The sequence below is a fragment of the Rhinolophus hipposideros genome, assembly GCF_964194185.1.
Source record: "Rhinolophus hipposideros genome assembly, chromosome: 19".
Taxonomy (NCBI): domain Eukaryota; kingdom Metazoa; phylum Chordata; class Mammalia; order Chiroptera; family Rhinolophidae; genus Rhinolophus; species Rhinolophus hipposideros.
The window spans coordinates 5962498-5974819 of NC_138065.1; the positions used below are offsets into that span (position 1 = coordinate 5962498).

Below are 12322 nucleotides of genomic sequence, written 5' to 3' on the forward strand. Positions count from 1 at the left end.
GGCATTGGAAAGTAAACGTAAACCCCGAGGCAGGTGGGCGGCTGGGAGGGGAGACGCTATAAACTTCAGATTCCTTTAGAGTCTTGTGTTTGTCTCAAACCACTCAAATATTGCATTCGACTATATCTACTTGTACATTTTCCTACCTCATCCAAATCAAATCAAACTGATGCCAGAAAAATGTGCTGTTAATTCTATGGCTTTACATACTCCAGTTTGAACCTTTCCAAGCTCTCAAACCATTCTGTGTACCCCAATCTTTTAAGTCATTCTAAAATATTGGCTCTGCGATGCCACTCTTCTACTCAGCTCTCCCGCGACAAGTCATTACCTACTGGAGCCTTAGTTAGAGGGACATCTCTCTGGACAAGCCATCTACCGTCTTTTGTGAGGTGACTCAAACCTCTCTCTAAAATCTTAACTCTCCTCTCCCCCAACGTGCCTGGCCTACGCCCCATCCCCCAAACACACCCGCTGTGTGACTGTCTGGGTCATTCCATACCTTGTACTGGGACGACAGGAGTTGCGGGGATACCAAAAACAACAAGACATAGTTAGGGACTCTCTTGCCATTTCCCTTCATCTCTTTCAATTCTACCCATCTCCCTCGTCCCAAGATAATCTTCCCCACTTCCGTGAAGGCCTCCCTGGGAATTCTCACACACACTTTCATCTACCCTATTCCAATCCTTCTTCAGAGAACAGTGCATACTCTCACCTGTTTTCTTACAGACCACTTATACTTGAACTCTGTGAAACCAGATTTTCACCTTCGCACCCTCCTCTCAGTGCTCCCAGGTCAGGTGACTGCCCCTGGGGCAACAGCCTTTTCCCAGTGCTCATCCTCACTTCAGTGTCTGCAGACTACTTCCTGACACCTTCTCCCTTGTTATCTCAAAATACAACCTTCTCAAGGTTCAAGGTTCTCTTATTTTTCCGACAACTCCTTCTGTCTCCCCTCCTTGCCTCTGCTGCTGAATGGAGGTGTTTCCCATGTTTTGTTCCCTGCCCTCCCATGTCTCCATCCTGCCTCCCTCATGGTTTCAAACAAGAATCCAAGGAGGGACTCCTTGGTCTGCTTCTCTAGCTCTGACCTCTGGATTTCCTGTTTTTCCAGCTGCCCATTCAATATCTAGGTCTGGGGTAATTATTTCAATACACATTCACCCCTTCTTCTAGTCATCTGTTGTAGTAGAAAAAGTATTGACTCTAAGTCCTTACATTCCTTTCCACCCTAGAGAATTGGGCAGAAGCATCAAGAAAAATCCATCTCATCTCTAAGAAACCTGAAGGGCCCTTCTCTAGTGGACACGACAGCCCTTTAGCCTCTTCAGTTCCCCAGGAAATATCACAATAATAGTTTTACTTCTCTTGCCACTTTGTGATTTCTGCACATAAAAGGAGGTGCCCTTACCCCCCTTCTGTCTGCCTGCCGAGTTCCCCTGGCACCAAACAGTTTTACTGCCGTCTCCCGGGAGTGTGACACCCCAGTCCGTGCTAACTTCGCAGTACAACCTCCTTCCCTCTCGCACTTATCGGTGTGTCTGCTTTCTCTCCCTCAGGTCTCTGCCCTCTTCATGAGAGAGTCATTCCCTTACGAAGACGGGCTGAGGTGGGTACACAATAAAATGCTGAACGTCAACAGGCATGCAGCGATCGACATTTGTCAAAATACCTGCATTATTCTTCATCCTCGTTACAGTCCCATGAGGTAGGTGGAGTAAGAATTATTCTCAAATTACAAATGAGAAAACAAGCATAGGAAGGTAAGGGACTGCCTCAAAGTCACGTAACAAGAAGCCAATTGATGTCAGAAATCAGACTCCAACCATCTCGTCCGACTCCTTATTGAGTGCTTTGTAACCCACATGACACCTCTCCCCTCTTATTCCGTCCCTAACCCTTCTCTCTGCTGGGCTCCTTACCTTTCATTTTCCCAGCCAGCTCATATACTTTTCTTGGCTCAGCGGATCGTTTTTCCAGAGCTGTGAATAAACCACCTCTGCCCCAGCGGCCTGAGTCATCTGATAGAAGAGAAAATTTTCTTCTATAAGAGGCAAAGTCCAGTCCATCATTACAAACAAAACAAAACAAAACAAAGGTACACCAAATAGACTTGTAGGAGAAAGTTCCCCTTCCCTTTGAAAAATCAATCTAATCTCCTAGAACTATCAAAGGTTGCACTTCTCAAATATGTTTAGGTTTTCTGGAATATACCTGGCCATCATTAACAGTGAAAAAATTAGTGTTCTGAAAGAGCAAAATCTCTGTACTTCTGTAATTCCTGGGAGATGAGTGAGAAGGATGGAGAGGAGTAACAACAAAGCGTTGGATCACTGGTCCACGACTCCCATTTTACAGGTAAAGAGTAGGAAAGGTTAAATGACTTATTCAAGCTGGTGCTAGCATCGCTGGTTAGTATCTTGTATTGAGTCATAATCCTACTACAAATATTTGTTAATATGTGTTACGTATGGGGCACTGTTCTGGGCACGAAGGTTGCAACAGAGAACAAAAACAATAACCGCTGCTCCCACAAAGCTTGTTTTCTCGTGCGATGAAACAGTCAAATAAGCAAATACACATGTGACATGCCAGCTGGTGACATGTGTCAACAAGTCAAACAAGGTAGGAAAGCGGACAGAAAAAAATATTGGGGGGAGGATGGGGTCCGTTCTATTTGAGGCGATTGGGGGAACCTCTCTGAGACACGGACGTGTGAACAATGCTTGACGGTGGCTCCCTGGGGACAGAAGGTTCCAGGCAGAAGAAGTCAAAAGTGCCAAGGTAGTGAGGGGGAAATATGCTTGGGGTTTTGCTTTTTCTCTAAGGATTCATTCGTCTTACAGACGTAGCTTCCGTTCACCCTCTTAAAAGCCTTGTGCAGAGAACAGCGCAGGTATTTTCCCATAGTACGAATAAGGCAGTTGAGGCCCAGGAAGGCTGCGTTACTCAGCCAGGTACACCAGAGACAAGAGTCAAACCCACGTCTCCTGATCCTCAAATTGACACTTCTGTTTTGACCACACAAGACTGCACAGAGCCCATCAATCACCCCAGGTGAGGGTTCTGCCTCATCCTCCCCGGTTCTTGGCATGAGAAAGATGGGGTCCCCACCCTCTCCTACCGATGCAGTGTACGATGATCGCGTCCTCCGCCCCGGCCTGTGGGTGGGTGACATCACCGCTGACATACATGATGGACTTCGAGTCTGACTCTTCGTGGTCCAGTTGAGCAGAGCTCTCATCTTCCTGCTCTTCCGGGTCCTCTGATTCGCTCTCCTCGGAAGGCAGGCAGAACGACTGGTAATTGTGGGACTCCCACCAGGCCATCCTTCAACAGGCCGGAGAGAAAAGGAAAAGAATGGGATGCAGCTCCAGTCTTCCTGGACCACACTTTCTACTGCTGTTCACCAACGGTAAGTGCCACGCGGAAAGGCAACTCGAAACTCACCCTGATTGAGTTTTTTGCCTATTTGCACATAAACAAGGCGGCTACTGATTGGCCTCCTGACTATATACTTCAGTAATGAGCGGCCACCAGATGTCCCTGTTTTCAAGCACATGACTGAAAGGGAATGTTGGAGGAAAGTACTTTCTTTTAGACAGCTTCAGTAAGATCTTAAAATTTTCTTGCCTCCAATGGGTGCGCTTCTCTGCCTCAGGACTTTTTCAGTGACGTAGACTACTGTTCAAGTTTAGTCTTTAAAAAAGGAGTCTACCTCCACCAGGAGCTACCAGCTTTACACTAGTTCTCTGCAATTTTTACGTGATGTTCCACCGCGGATTCACTATGCGACGGTGATTCCTTTGCCAATTGTGACCCTCAGCTTTATGATCATACAAATAACACACACGTACTTTTTCTGATGTTCCGCTTCTTCCTTCTTCTTCTTTTTCTCCTCTAGTAGTCTCCTTCGCTTGGCTGCTGCTTCCTGTCTTTTCTTTCGTCTGTCCTCCAGCTCTTCTGGGCTTAGAATTCGCTTCCTTTTGGTAGACCCCTCCAGCAGGCCTGGGATGAGAACCTGGAGGGAGGACACGATCCCTAACTAGGAAGTTTGGGGGGGGTGCCTGTTCTTGCAGGAGTTTCATTCATTCCAAGACACACTCTGTATGGAAGCAGCGTGCTTAGTATGTCACAAAACACCGCATCTCCACACCACCTCGTGTGGTGGGACGTGGTGGCAACACTGTCACTTGTACTTCCATCACACATCTTCCAGGCATGGACCAGGACATTGTGCTCTAAACTCAACCAAAGCACTGCCATGCTTGGTACAGCAATACCTCGTTTGGGTTAATTTTATTAGGAACGAAGTACTTCAGAAGTGTAACTTTTCTTAAAAAATTGAAAGCGTACCTTGTAGGATGCCATTTTAGGCTTACCCATTTTTAATGGGAATCTTCCTACGACGTATTGTATTATTCTTTTTTAAGCAGCATATTTCAACATCATGACTATCTTAATGCTGGCTAGCTTTCAATCAGCCCATACTAAGTGTGTCATTAAGAGAGGCTCATGATCATAAGCAACACTGCTAATGACATGGGGTCACGACTGTCAACAGCAGAGGGTGGCATTTTGGTTAACAGTGATCCTTCTGGGCGGGCGGCCTAGATGGACAGAGTGGTAAAATATCCTCTTCTGGTTAATGTTTTTCATGCCAACTTTTCATGAGTTTTTATACTAGGGTACAGTAAATTAATTATACTTACATTTCAACAAACACATACAGATTTCAACAAACACTTACATATTTATTTCTTAATAAATCACTCCCCGCATCATTTTTTCGTTCTCTTAGGATGAGAGTCTGGGAGAAATTATTCTTTTAGGTAAATTAATGGTTCTTACACGGCCTTTATTTCTGAGTAACGGGCCCTCTTCACTAGTTTTCTCCAAAAGGGTTTTCTGCAGATTCACCAGATGCTCGAATGATTTCCTGTCTTCTTTACTAGGCTCCTTAGAATAGTCTTTCCCTTCAAATAAGTACATATGGTTTTCTAAGAACGTAAAACACAAAAAGAGTAACGTTAGATACTAAAGAAAAATGGATTAGTTCTATTCAAAGCAATAACCAAGGTGCCAAGAGAATAGCCTGTATTCTAAATGGGCCGATGACTGGTTTGTCACAAAGGTACCACATTTCTGATCCCACTGATGAGTGGGGGATCCACATGGGGTTCTCACACATTCCTTTTCAAAGGAGAGAGCATGGTCAAAGCCCTTTGGTCCATCACTATATGGTCCCCGAGTCTGTTAGACACCCCCGTCCTGTGGAGTCTTGGGTCACTCATTCACTCCACACTATTCCTTTGCATACATCTCCTGACACTAAGGGAACCAAAGAACACATTCTGAACACGCTTGTAATGCTCAACTCTTTCCCCCCTTTTCTGTCATGGTAAAGGAACAACTGGCAAATCTACGAAAGAAATGAAGACTCACAAATATAACCCCATCCGATTGACAATGTTCTTTCCAGAGCTCATGAAGCATCTTCATAAACCTGTCCACAATCCTGGTACAACTAACCCCACTTACGAAAGGGAAAACTGAGGTCAGGCAGGGAGTAAGGCGCTCTCCAATTCTCACTGCTAATCGAAGGAGACAGGACTTTCTGACTCTTAAGGCCAGTGGGGAGAGAACAGGCCAGCAATCAATAACCACAGTAGTAACAATAACGACAGCAGAATAATCTTGAATAGCATTTTATGCTATCAGAGCACTCACGTCCATCATCACATTTTTACAGCTGTTTGATAAAAGGATAAAGCAGACGTTAACAGCACCCCTTCGCAGACAGGACACAAAGGCTCAAAGAGGTTGGGTGGTCTGCTAAGATCGTGAATCAGTGACAGAGGAAAGTAATGCCAACACAAGACTGGCAACCACAGAAACGTGACATAATGATTTCTAAAGTGAAGCGTCGTTAATAGCACATGTTACCAGAGAATTCTTTTCACAGCATTATGAAATCAGCTATAAGTATGTTTTCTCTAGAGAGTATGAGAGCAAAACATTTTCATTCTCAAGAGATCCATTGCTTCACACTCCTACCCAAATCCAACCAGCTGTAATTCTAATTGGCATTTGCTAATTAAATCAGCAGGGGGCTTTCAATGAGGTGCTCTAACAACAAGTAGGAAAAGATAAAAGAGCTGAGAAGTGTCAAGTATGATCAACATATGTAGGTTCATATTAAACACAATTCTCAACTTACAAACATGCTTTTTAAAAAAAACCCTGGCATTCAAGGGAAAGCAACCCTGTTTTTTATTTAGTTCTGATTGGGGCTGCCTTAATTACTAGTCTTTCACTTTAATTTCTAGTATTTGTAATTGTGTTCCCTGTCTTCACTCTGCAGCCAAGAGGAGGCTAAGGACCACAGGCTTAGTCCCTCACCTACGTCCTGCCGGTGGAACCATCTACCACAGAGTGAACCTATGCTCACTGATCAAAGACAAAATTCCCAATTTTAATACAACTGGGAAATCTTTGCTGGCAGCTGGACTGCCTGAAAAAAAATAATTGTTTTTTGGCAGCTGGACTGACTGAGAAATATAATAATTATCTTTCTGATAAACAGTGAAATTTTATTTTGTTCTAGTAAATGTTAGAAAAATAAGCTGAAATTAATCTAGATGAGTGCAGAAATGGGTCCAAGCCTCACAGACGCTTTCAATGTATTCAAAATATAACTGTAAAAGAGGACCACGTGCACCTAGCTCTTCTTCTACCTAAAACTACTAACTGGCAGTAAAGGGTTTTTAGAAACATGTATGAGGCATCAGTGAATGAAACGTTCAATAACTTAGTGGAAATTGGGAGGTGGCTGGAGGGGTGGTAACAGATTAGGAGAACAGAAGCAAAACGCAGATGCCTCGTCAAGGGGTGATGAGAAGGACAGAGATCCTTCCAATCCTCCAAAAGCTTGGGACTTACAGGGACAAGGTACCACAGGGCGGGGACCCGAGAGAACTTCTGCACCCCAAATAACGGGAGGGCCGTGAGCCCGATGTACGCCGTCTCTTCACTTTGAGCAAAAGAGTTTATTCTAACCCCTACCCCACCTCTTCCAAGAAAGATATTAAAGCCTTCATCTCTGGAGAAACTGAGTTGCCCAGTGAAAAGACTTCACATACATACATCTGGGAAGACCCCTCAATGCGAAAGCTGGCCTCCCAACCAGTAATGCTGGCTTACCAAGCGCCCATATACTTGCTCAGACCAGAGCTGCCCGCCAGCGATGGCACGTCACAGGGACATGCGATCAGACAGCCAGAGGACACCAGACAGCCCAAGAAAACTATCAACAAGGGCACGCGATTCCAAAACAAATTTTGAAAAAAGCCGCCGCAGCAATTGGAAGACAGAGAGACAATGCAGGGGGCAGAGGAATACATTTTTAAAAGTTGTAATCAATATCCTCCCTGGAATACATTTTAGAAGCTGTAATCAGTGTCCTCAGAGAGGATATTATCTCCCTGAAAGGACAACAGGATACAATTAAAACAAGCAGAGAATAAGAAGAGTACTTGAAGCATAAAAGGGGATACTAATATTAAAACATGTAAAAGAGATACTACGATAAAAGTCAGAGGGGTGTCCGACACAGCAGTGCCAGCTGCCTCCGATGTCCCACACGTCCTATAACAACCATCCAGGTGAACAAGATAACCACCCAAATCCATGCCAATTGCAAAACAAGGACTCAAGACTACTACAGACTTCAATTCGCAGCTAAAGAGAAATGAACACGCAAAACCACCTGAGCCAGCCCCCAAACCCACGCTAGAGCAGAAGTCAGGAGCGATGGCACAGAAAAAGGAGAGTGTTTATAATTTAAAAAACAAATCACTGCTCTATTCAGAAAAGGAACCAGTCTGTAAAGAAGATCATACTAAGGACAGTTGGATTTACTAATAAATACAGGGGATATTTGCAACCAAGGGAGGAAAAGTACAAATTGAATCCTTGAGACTGTTACTACCATAAGCATTAATAATCAGCCAAGTTCAAGTTCAGTTATAAGGGAATAGGCAGACGACTTCCAGTCAGTCTAGGGAGAGTTCGTGGACCAAGTAAGTCTTATGCAGTGTGCCCAAGATGAGACTAGGGCTGGGTGGGGACCAAGATGTCCCCGGGAACAGTCTCCAGGATTTCCCCCAGGGACACACCGCACTCATATTCTAGCTTAGGGGAGCTGTACATCTGACCTGCTGTCACCCCTACTCACTTCCTTCCTCTTGCTCTCTGCTTCCTTCTTCTGCTGTAGGCAAAGCACCAGAGACCCACCGACCATCTTCTGTTTCTCCCAGGATACACTCCAGCTCTATGTCCTCCATGGTACTCCCCTCAGAGGACAGCAGTTTATCCAAACCGAACTTGAGGATCTCACTCAACTTGAATGGAGAAAACAAAACAGTCCGGTCAGTTCCCGTGAAAACACACATTGGGATATCAGGGATTTGCTAAGCGACTTACGGACACACCAGGCACATTCCTTCCCTGCGGGTCAGCCTTTCCTCTCTCCCCGTGAGAAGAAACCAACAGGGCCATTTAGTGGTTGGATGATGGGTAAGCAGACAGGTGAAAAAACCGTGATCAGAGATGCTGATTTGGACAATTCCCGATAACAGAAACAATTTATGAGTCTCCATTGTTTTTTGAAGAACAACAGTAATTTCCTGCATTACCTTAGCACTTCTCACAGGCGTTCTCAGCAGCCACAAGAGAATTCAGAGACCCAGCTGGCTACTCTCCCACCTTTGCCACCACCAAATTTCTTGGAAGGAGAAGGCTACGCAGGGTACCTTACCTCTACCATTCACTGACTTCTTTCCTTTGGCACTTTGGTTTCCTGCCGCAGTGCTCTATGGGAAACAGCTTCACAAAGACCAGTCACAACTCGATCGCGAGACCTGAAGGCCATTTCTCAATTCTCATCTCCTGGATAGTCCTCTGTGCCTCTTCCCTTCTCTCTAACGTTCCCTCAGCCCATTCTCCAGGGCTGCAGGAACCACCCAGAGAGTTCAGAGTATTTTCCTGGCTTTAGCTTCCTACTTCCAACTGTGCACCTCTCCAAGCACTACCTCTGAGATTCTAAACCGAGCTGGACTCACATCTTGGCTCCTCATCGCATCCTGTCCCTTCATGGGTCGATTACCTCTAGATGGTCTATTTTGTGAGTAACCTGGAAATCTGAAGGTATTCTGTAATAGCTTGAAAAAAGCTCAGCTCGAAGCATAAACACATCTGGATATACTGATAATTAACCTCGGTATTCATAACAAGGCGACTGGCTTTGGCAGCTGGCGCCCAAAAGAGAAGAAAGCCAACGATGTATGAGAAGGATTGGTCCATACCGTGACAGGGCACCTTGTATTTACGCTTTCACTTATGATGTGTCTCCCTCATTAAGGGACTCCATGCATTTGTGGAGAAGCAATCTATTAATATTACAACCCTTATGGCCATGGCTTGCAGGTTAGAGAGGACCTGAAGTCCTAAATCTGAATGTCCTCGGGCAAATGACTTAAAGGGGGAATAAAGATTAGTGCTTCTCCATTCTGTTATTCATATTCAGAAGCAATTAGAAAGAAGCGCGTCCTCCAATCCTTAGACACAGTAGGCATTCAGTAAACGTTCATGTCTGTCTCTGTTTCTACTCTGGCTCTCTGAGGACTTCAGAATCCCATACCCCTTCGATTTATGAAACGACGGTTACACCTTTTACTGTTGGATTCTTTTCATTTTACAAACAGAAAAACCTGCTTTCCTCTGAGACTAGGGCTCTGGGTTATTATTACCTTTGTTTCTGGTAACTGAAGAGATAACTGGTAGAGTCTGGACGGGGAAGAGATAAAACAGACATCAGAGCTAGATGTAACCTTCCGTTAACCGGGAGCTGGGCAGGATTCCGACAGGGCCCCTCTCAGCCAGTGGGCTATGTTCCCACCGGGACTGGGCCCACCGCAGGGAGGGATGCGGACACAATTCACACAGCTGTGCCCTGACTGAACCCCCAGCTCCTCCCCCACTGGGAGAGAGTTCAAACATCTTACTGACAACTCTTCCTCCTCCAATACCCAGAAGGTGGGCACTCCCAGGCTCTGTCATTTACCCTTCACCAGACCCTACGCGGAACTTGTCACTGTCAAGCTCCTGTGGAGAACTGGTATATGGAGAAGTGTATTTAAGTGTCTCTACAGTCTACTGTGACCTCTCTCAAGCTTTCATCTGACATTTGTCATGGCCGCTTAGATCAGGTGAAAACAAAATGTACAGCCTGCCCCGCCACCGTCATGGATAAGCAGGCACACATCAGTCAGGGACAAAAGAAAAAGGGAAAAACACACTTCGCACCTGGGGATGAACAGAAACCAACAAAGCAAACACAAAATCCACAGTTACTCTTTCTAGTTCTGGTTCCAGAATAAATGAAACCTTGAGCCTTTCCTTTACGGGAACCAGCGTTGAGTCGCGCCCTTTGCAAAGTCGATGTGTAAAGATACGCACTGGCCTTTAGGAATATAATCACCATGTGAGAAAACTGGCTTTTTTTAAACCCATGCTCAGACTAACTGTAAACTTGGTAACTCTGCTATACTACTGTGCAATTTTTCTTATAAATATTGTATATTCTGTTTGATAAACATGCTCTCTGATAGCCTGCTCTTACAAACTTTTGCAAATGAAATTCTTGTCTCTGAGTTTTTCCTCTAACAATAGTTTTGTTTCCTTTTTTTTTACTGCAGACTCTGTTGACTGAAGCCTAAACTATCTTCTGAAAACTGCCCTACCTTCTACCATCCTAATTTTCATCCTCATCACCCAGGTGTAAAACCTTACAGCTGGTGTCTTAATTTCTATCTCCCTGGCTACCCGCTTCTCAACAGGGAACGCCTGTCAGTTCTTCTTTTGCAATGTTTCTCACCCAGCCCCAAGCCCCTGCCCCTGCTACTGCCCGTCAGAGGTTGACTGCTCGCTTCATGCCTAAATCTTTCCAATATCTGAGGAGTTGGTCTCTCTGCTTCCAGGCCCTCATCCCTGAGTTAAAATGGAACAGCCTGAAACGTATCAGAATATGGGGTCTAATTTTAACCTAAGGGCTGCAATAGAATAACTCCTCCTCCAGAAGAGAGCTTTCTCTAAAGTCTTCCAAGCCCATTTGTTTCCTATCCAGTGTCCCCTTCTTCAAGCAATTTACTCTGATTCTTTCATCCATTTTTCCTACAGCATAATTTTGAATTCCCCACCTCGCTCACCCTCCTCTGAGTATGATGAAAGTAATATAAATCTCTGATCAAAGGGTCTGGGGTTAAGATGGAGGCATGGGGTTAGTCATTATCATGCGGGCTTCTTGATTTTATTTAATTCTCTTAAAGGCTCTCTGAGGTAACTTGCAGTATCTTCATTTTCAGAAAAGCAAACAGCGAGTAGACCAGAAAGGTTAAGATACCTGCTCAAAGCCACACAGCCAGAAGTGACAAGGCTTGGATTTGCATTCAAGTCAGATGGATCCAAAGCCCATCCTCGTTATCCTATATTCCGTCACCCTTTTCTATTACGTTTATTTTTAGCTCCTACAGCAGTTTGCATGCAGTAAGTGCTACGGCAGGCAGAGCTTGGCCAGGGAACAAATGTGAAGTTGGGGGGGAGGTGTGTGGCTATTGCTAGATCTTTTCATTGACTTTCTCATCCACAGATAGCACTGACTAAATCCTGACGTATTCTGAAGTGAAGAACCCGATCGTACCTGGAGGTCAGCATCGCCCGCAGGCTTCTGGGCTCCCAGGGTGAAATGGCCCCCCTCAATGATCGTGTTGGTGAGCTGCAGCTTGGAGGCAGCTTTCCTACAGACTATTTCTTCCACAGTATCTCTGCCAATCAGCCGAATCACTTTAACAGACCTGTACAGAAGTCAAAGGAGAGAAGCGTGCTATCGGGGTCTGCAAAGATGGGGGCAAGCATGCAAGGCTGGGACACCTAATAGGAAACAAACCCAAAACACCACGTTTGGGGTCCAACTAAAGGGAGACTACTGCCTGTGGACTAAGCATTTATGGGAGAGATCTGGCCTCACAAAGGTTCTCACTGAACCTTCCAAAAAGAGTCAAGGAAGGAACACTGAGGTGGCCATAGCTGGGATTCCTTATCGGTGGCAGAGGAGAACTTCTGGTAGATCTAATTATCCCGAGGTCAAAAGTCAGACCTTTCTGTCAGATTAGCTCCATAACTTCACTTTTTAACTGAATTAGACCTTGACTCAGGAGGGATAAGTTATATACCTTCTAATGGTTCCTTCTAGTCCTTTCAC

The 12322-nt window shown here is 45.1% G+C and overlaps 1 protein-coding gene across 5 annotated transcripts in view; it reads right to left on the reverse strand.

Annotated features, from left to right (window-relative positions):
- The window catches only part of CHD1L (chromodomain helicase DNA binding protein 1 like), a 45995-nt gene that overhangs the window by 8475 nt on the left and 25198 nt on the right, over window positions 1-12322 (reverse strand). For all 5 annotated transcript variants that reach the window (XR_013991768.1, XR_013991769.1, XR_013991770.1 and 2 more), the window contains exons 14-19: window positions 11762-11915; window positions 8240-8405; window positions 4855-5003; window positions 3861-4024; window positions 3128-3333; window positions 1926-2024 (exon numbers count right to left, since the gene is read on the reverse strand). Coding sequence is in view for 2 of the 5 variants with exons in the window: in XM_081026586.1 (XP_080882712.1) it covers window positions 1926-2024; window positions 3128-3333; window positions 3861-4024; window positions 4855-5003; window positions 8240-8405; window positions 11762-11915 (938 nt within the window). In the remaining 3 variants the exon portion in view is untranslated. The remainder of the gene's footprint in view (window positions 1-1925; window positions 2025-3127; window positions 3334-3860; window positions 4025-4854; window positions 5004-8239; window positions 8406-11761; window positions 11916-12322) is intronic.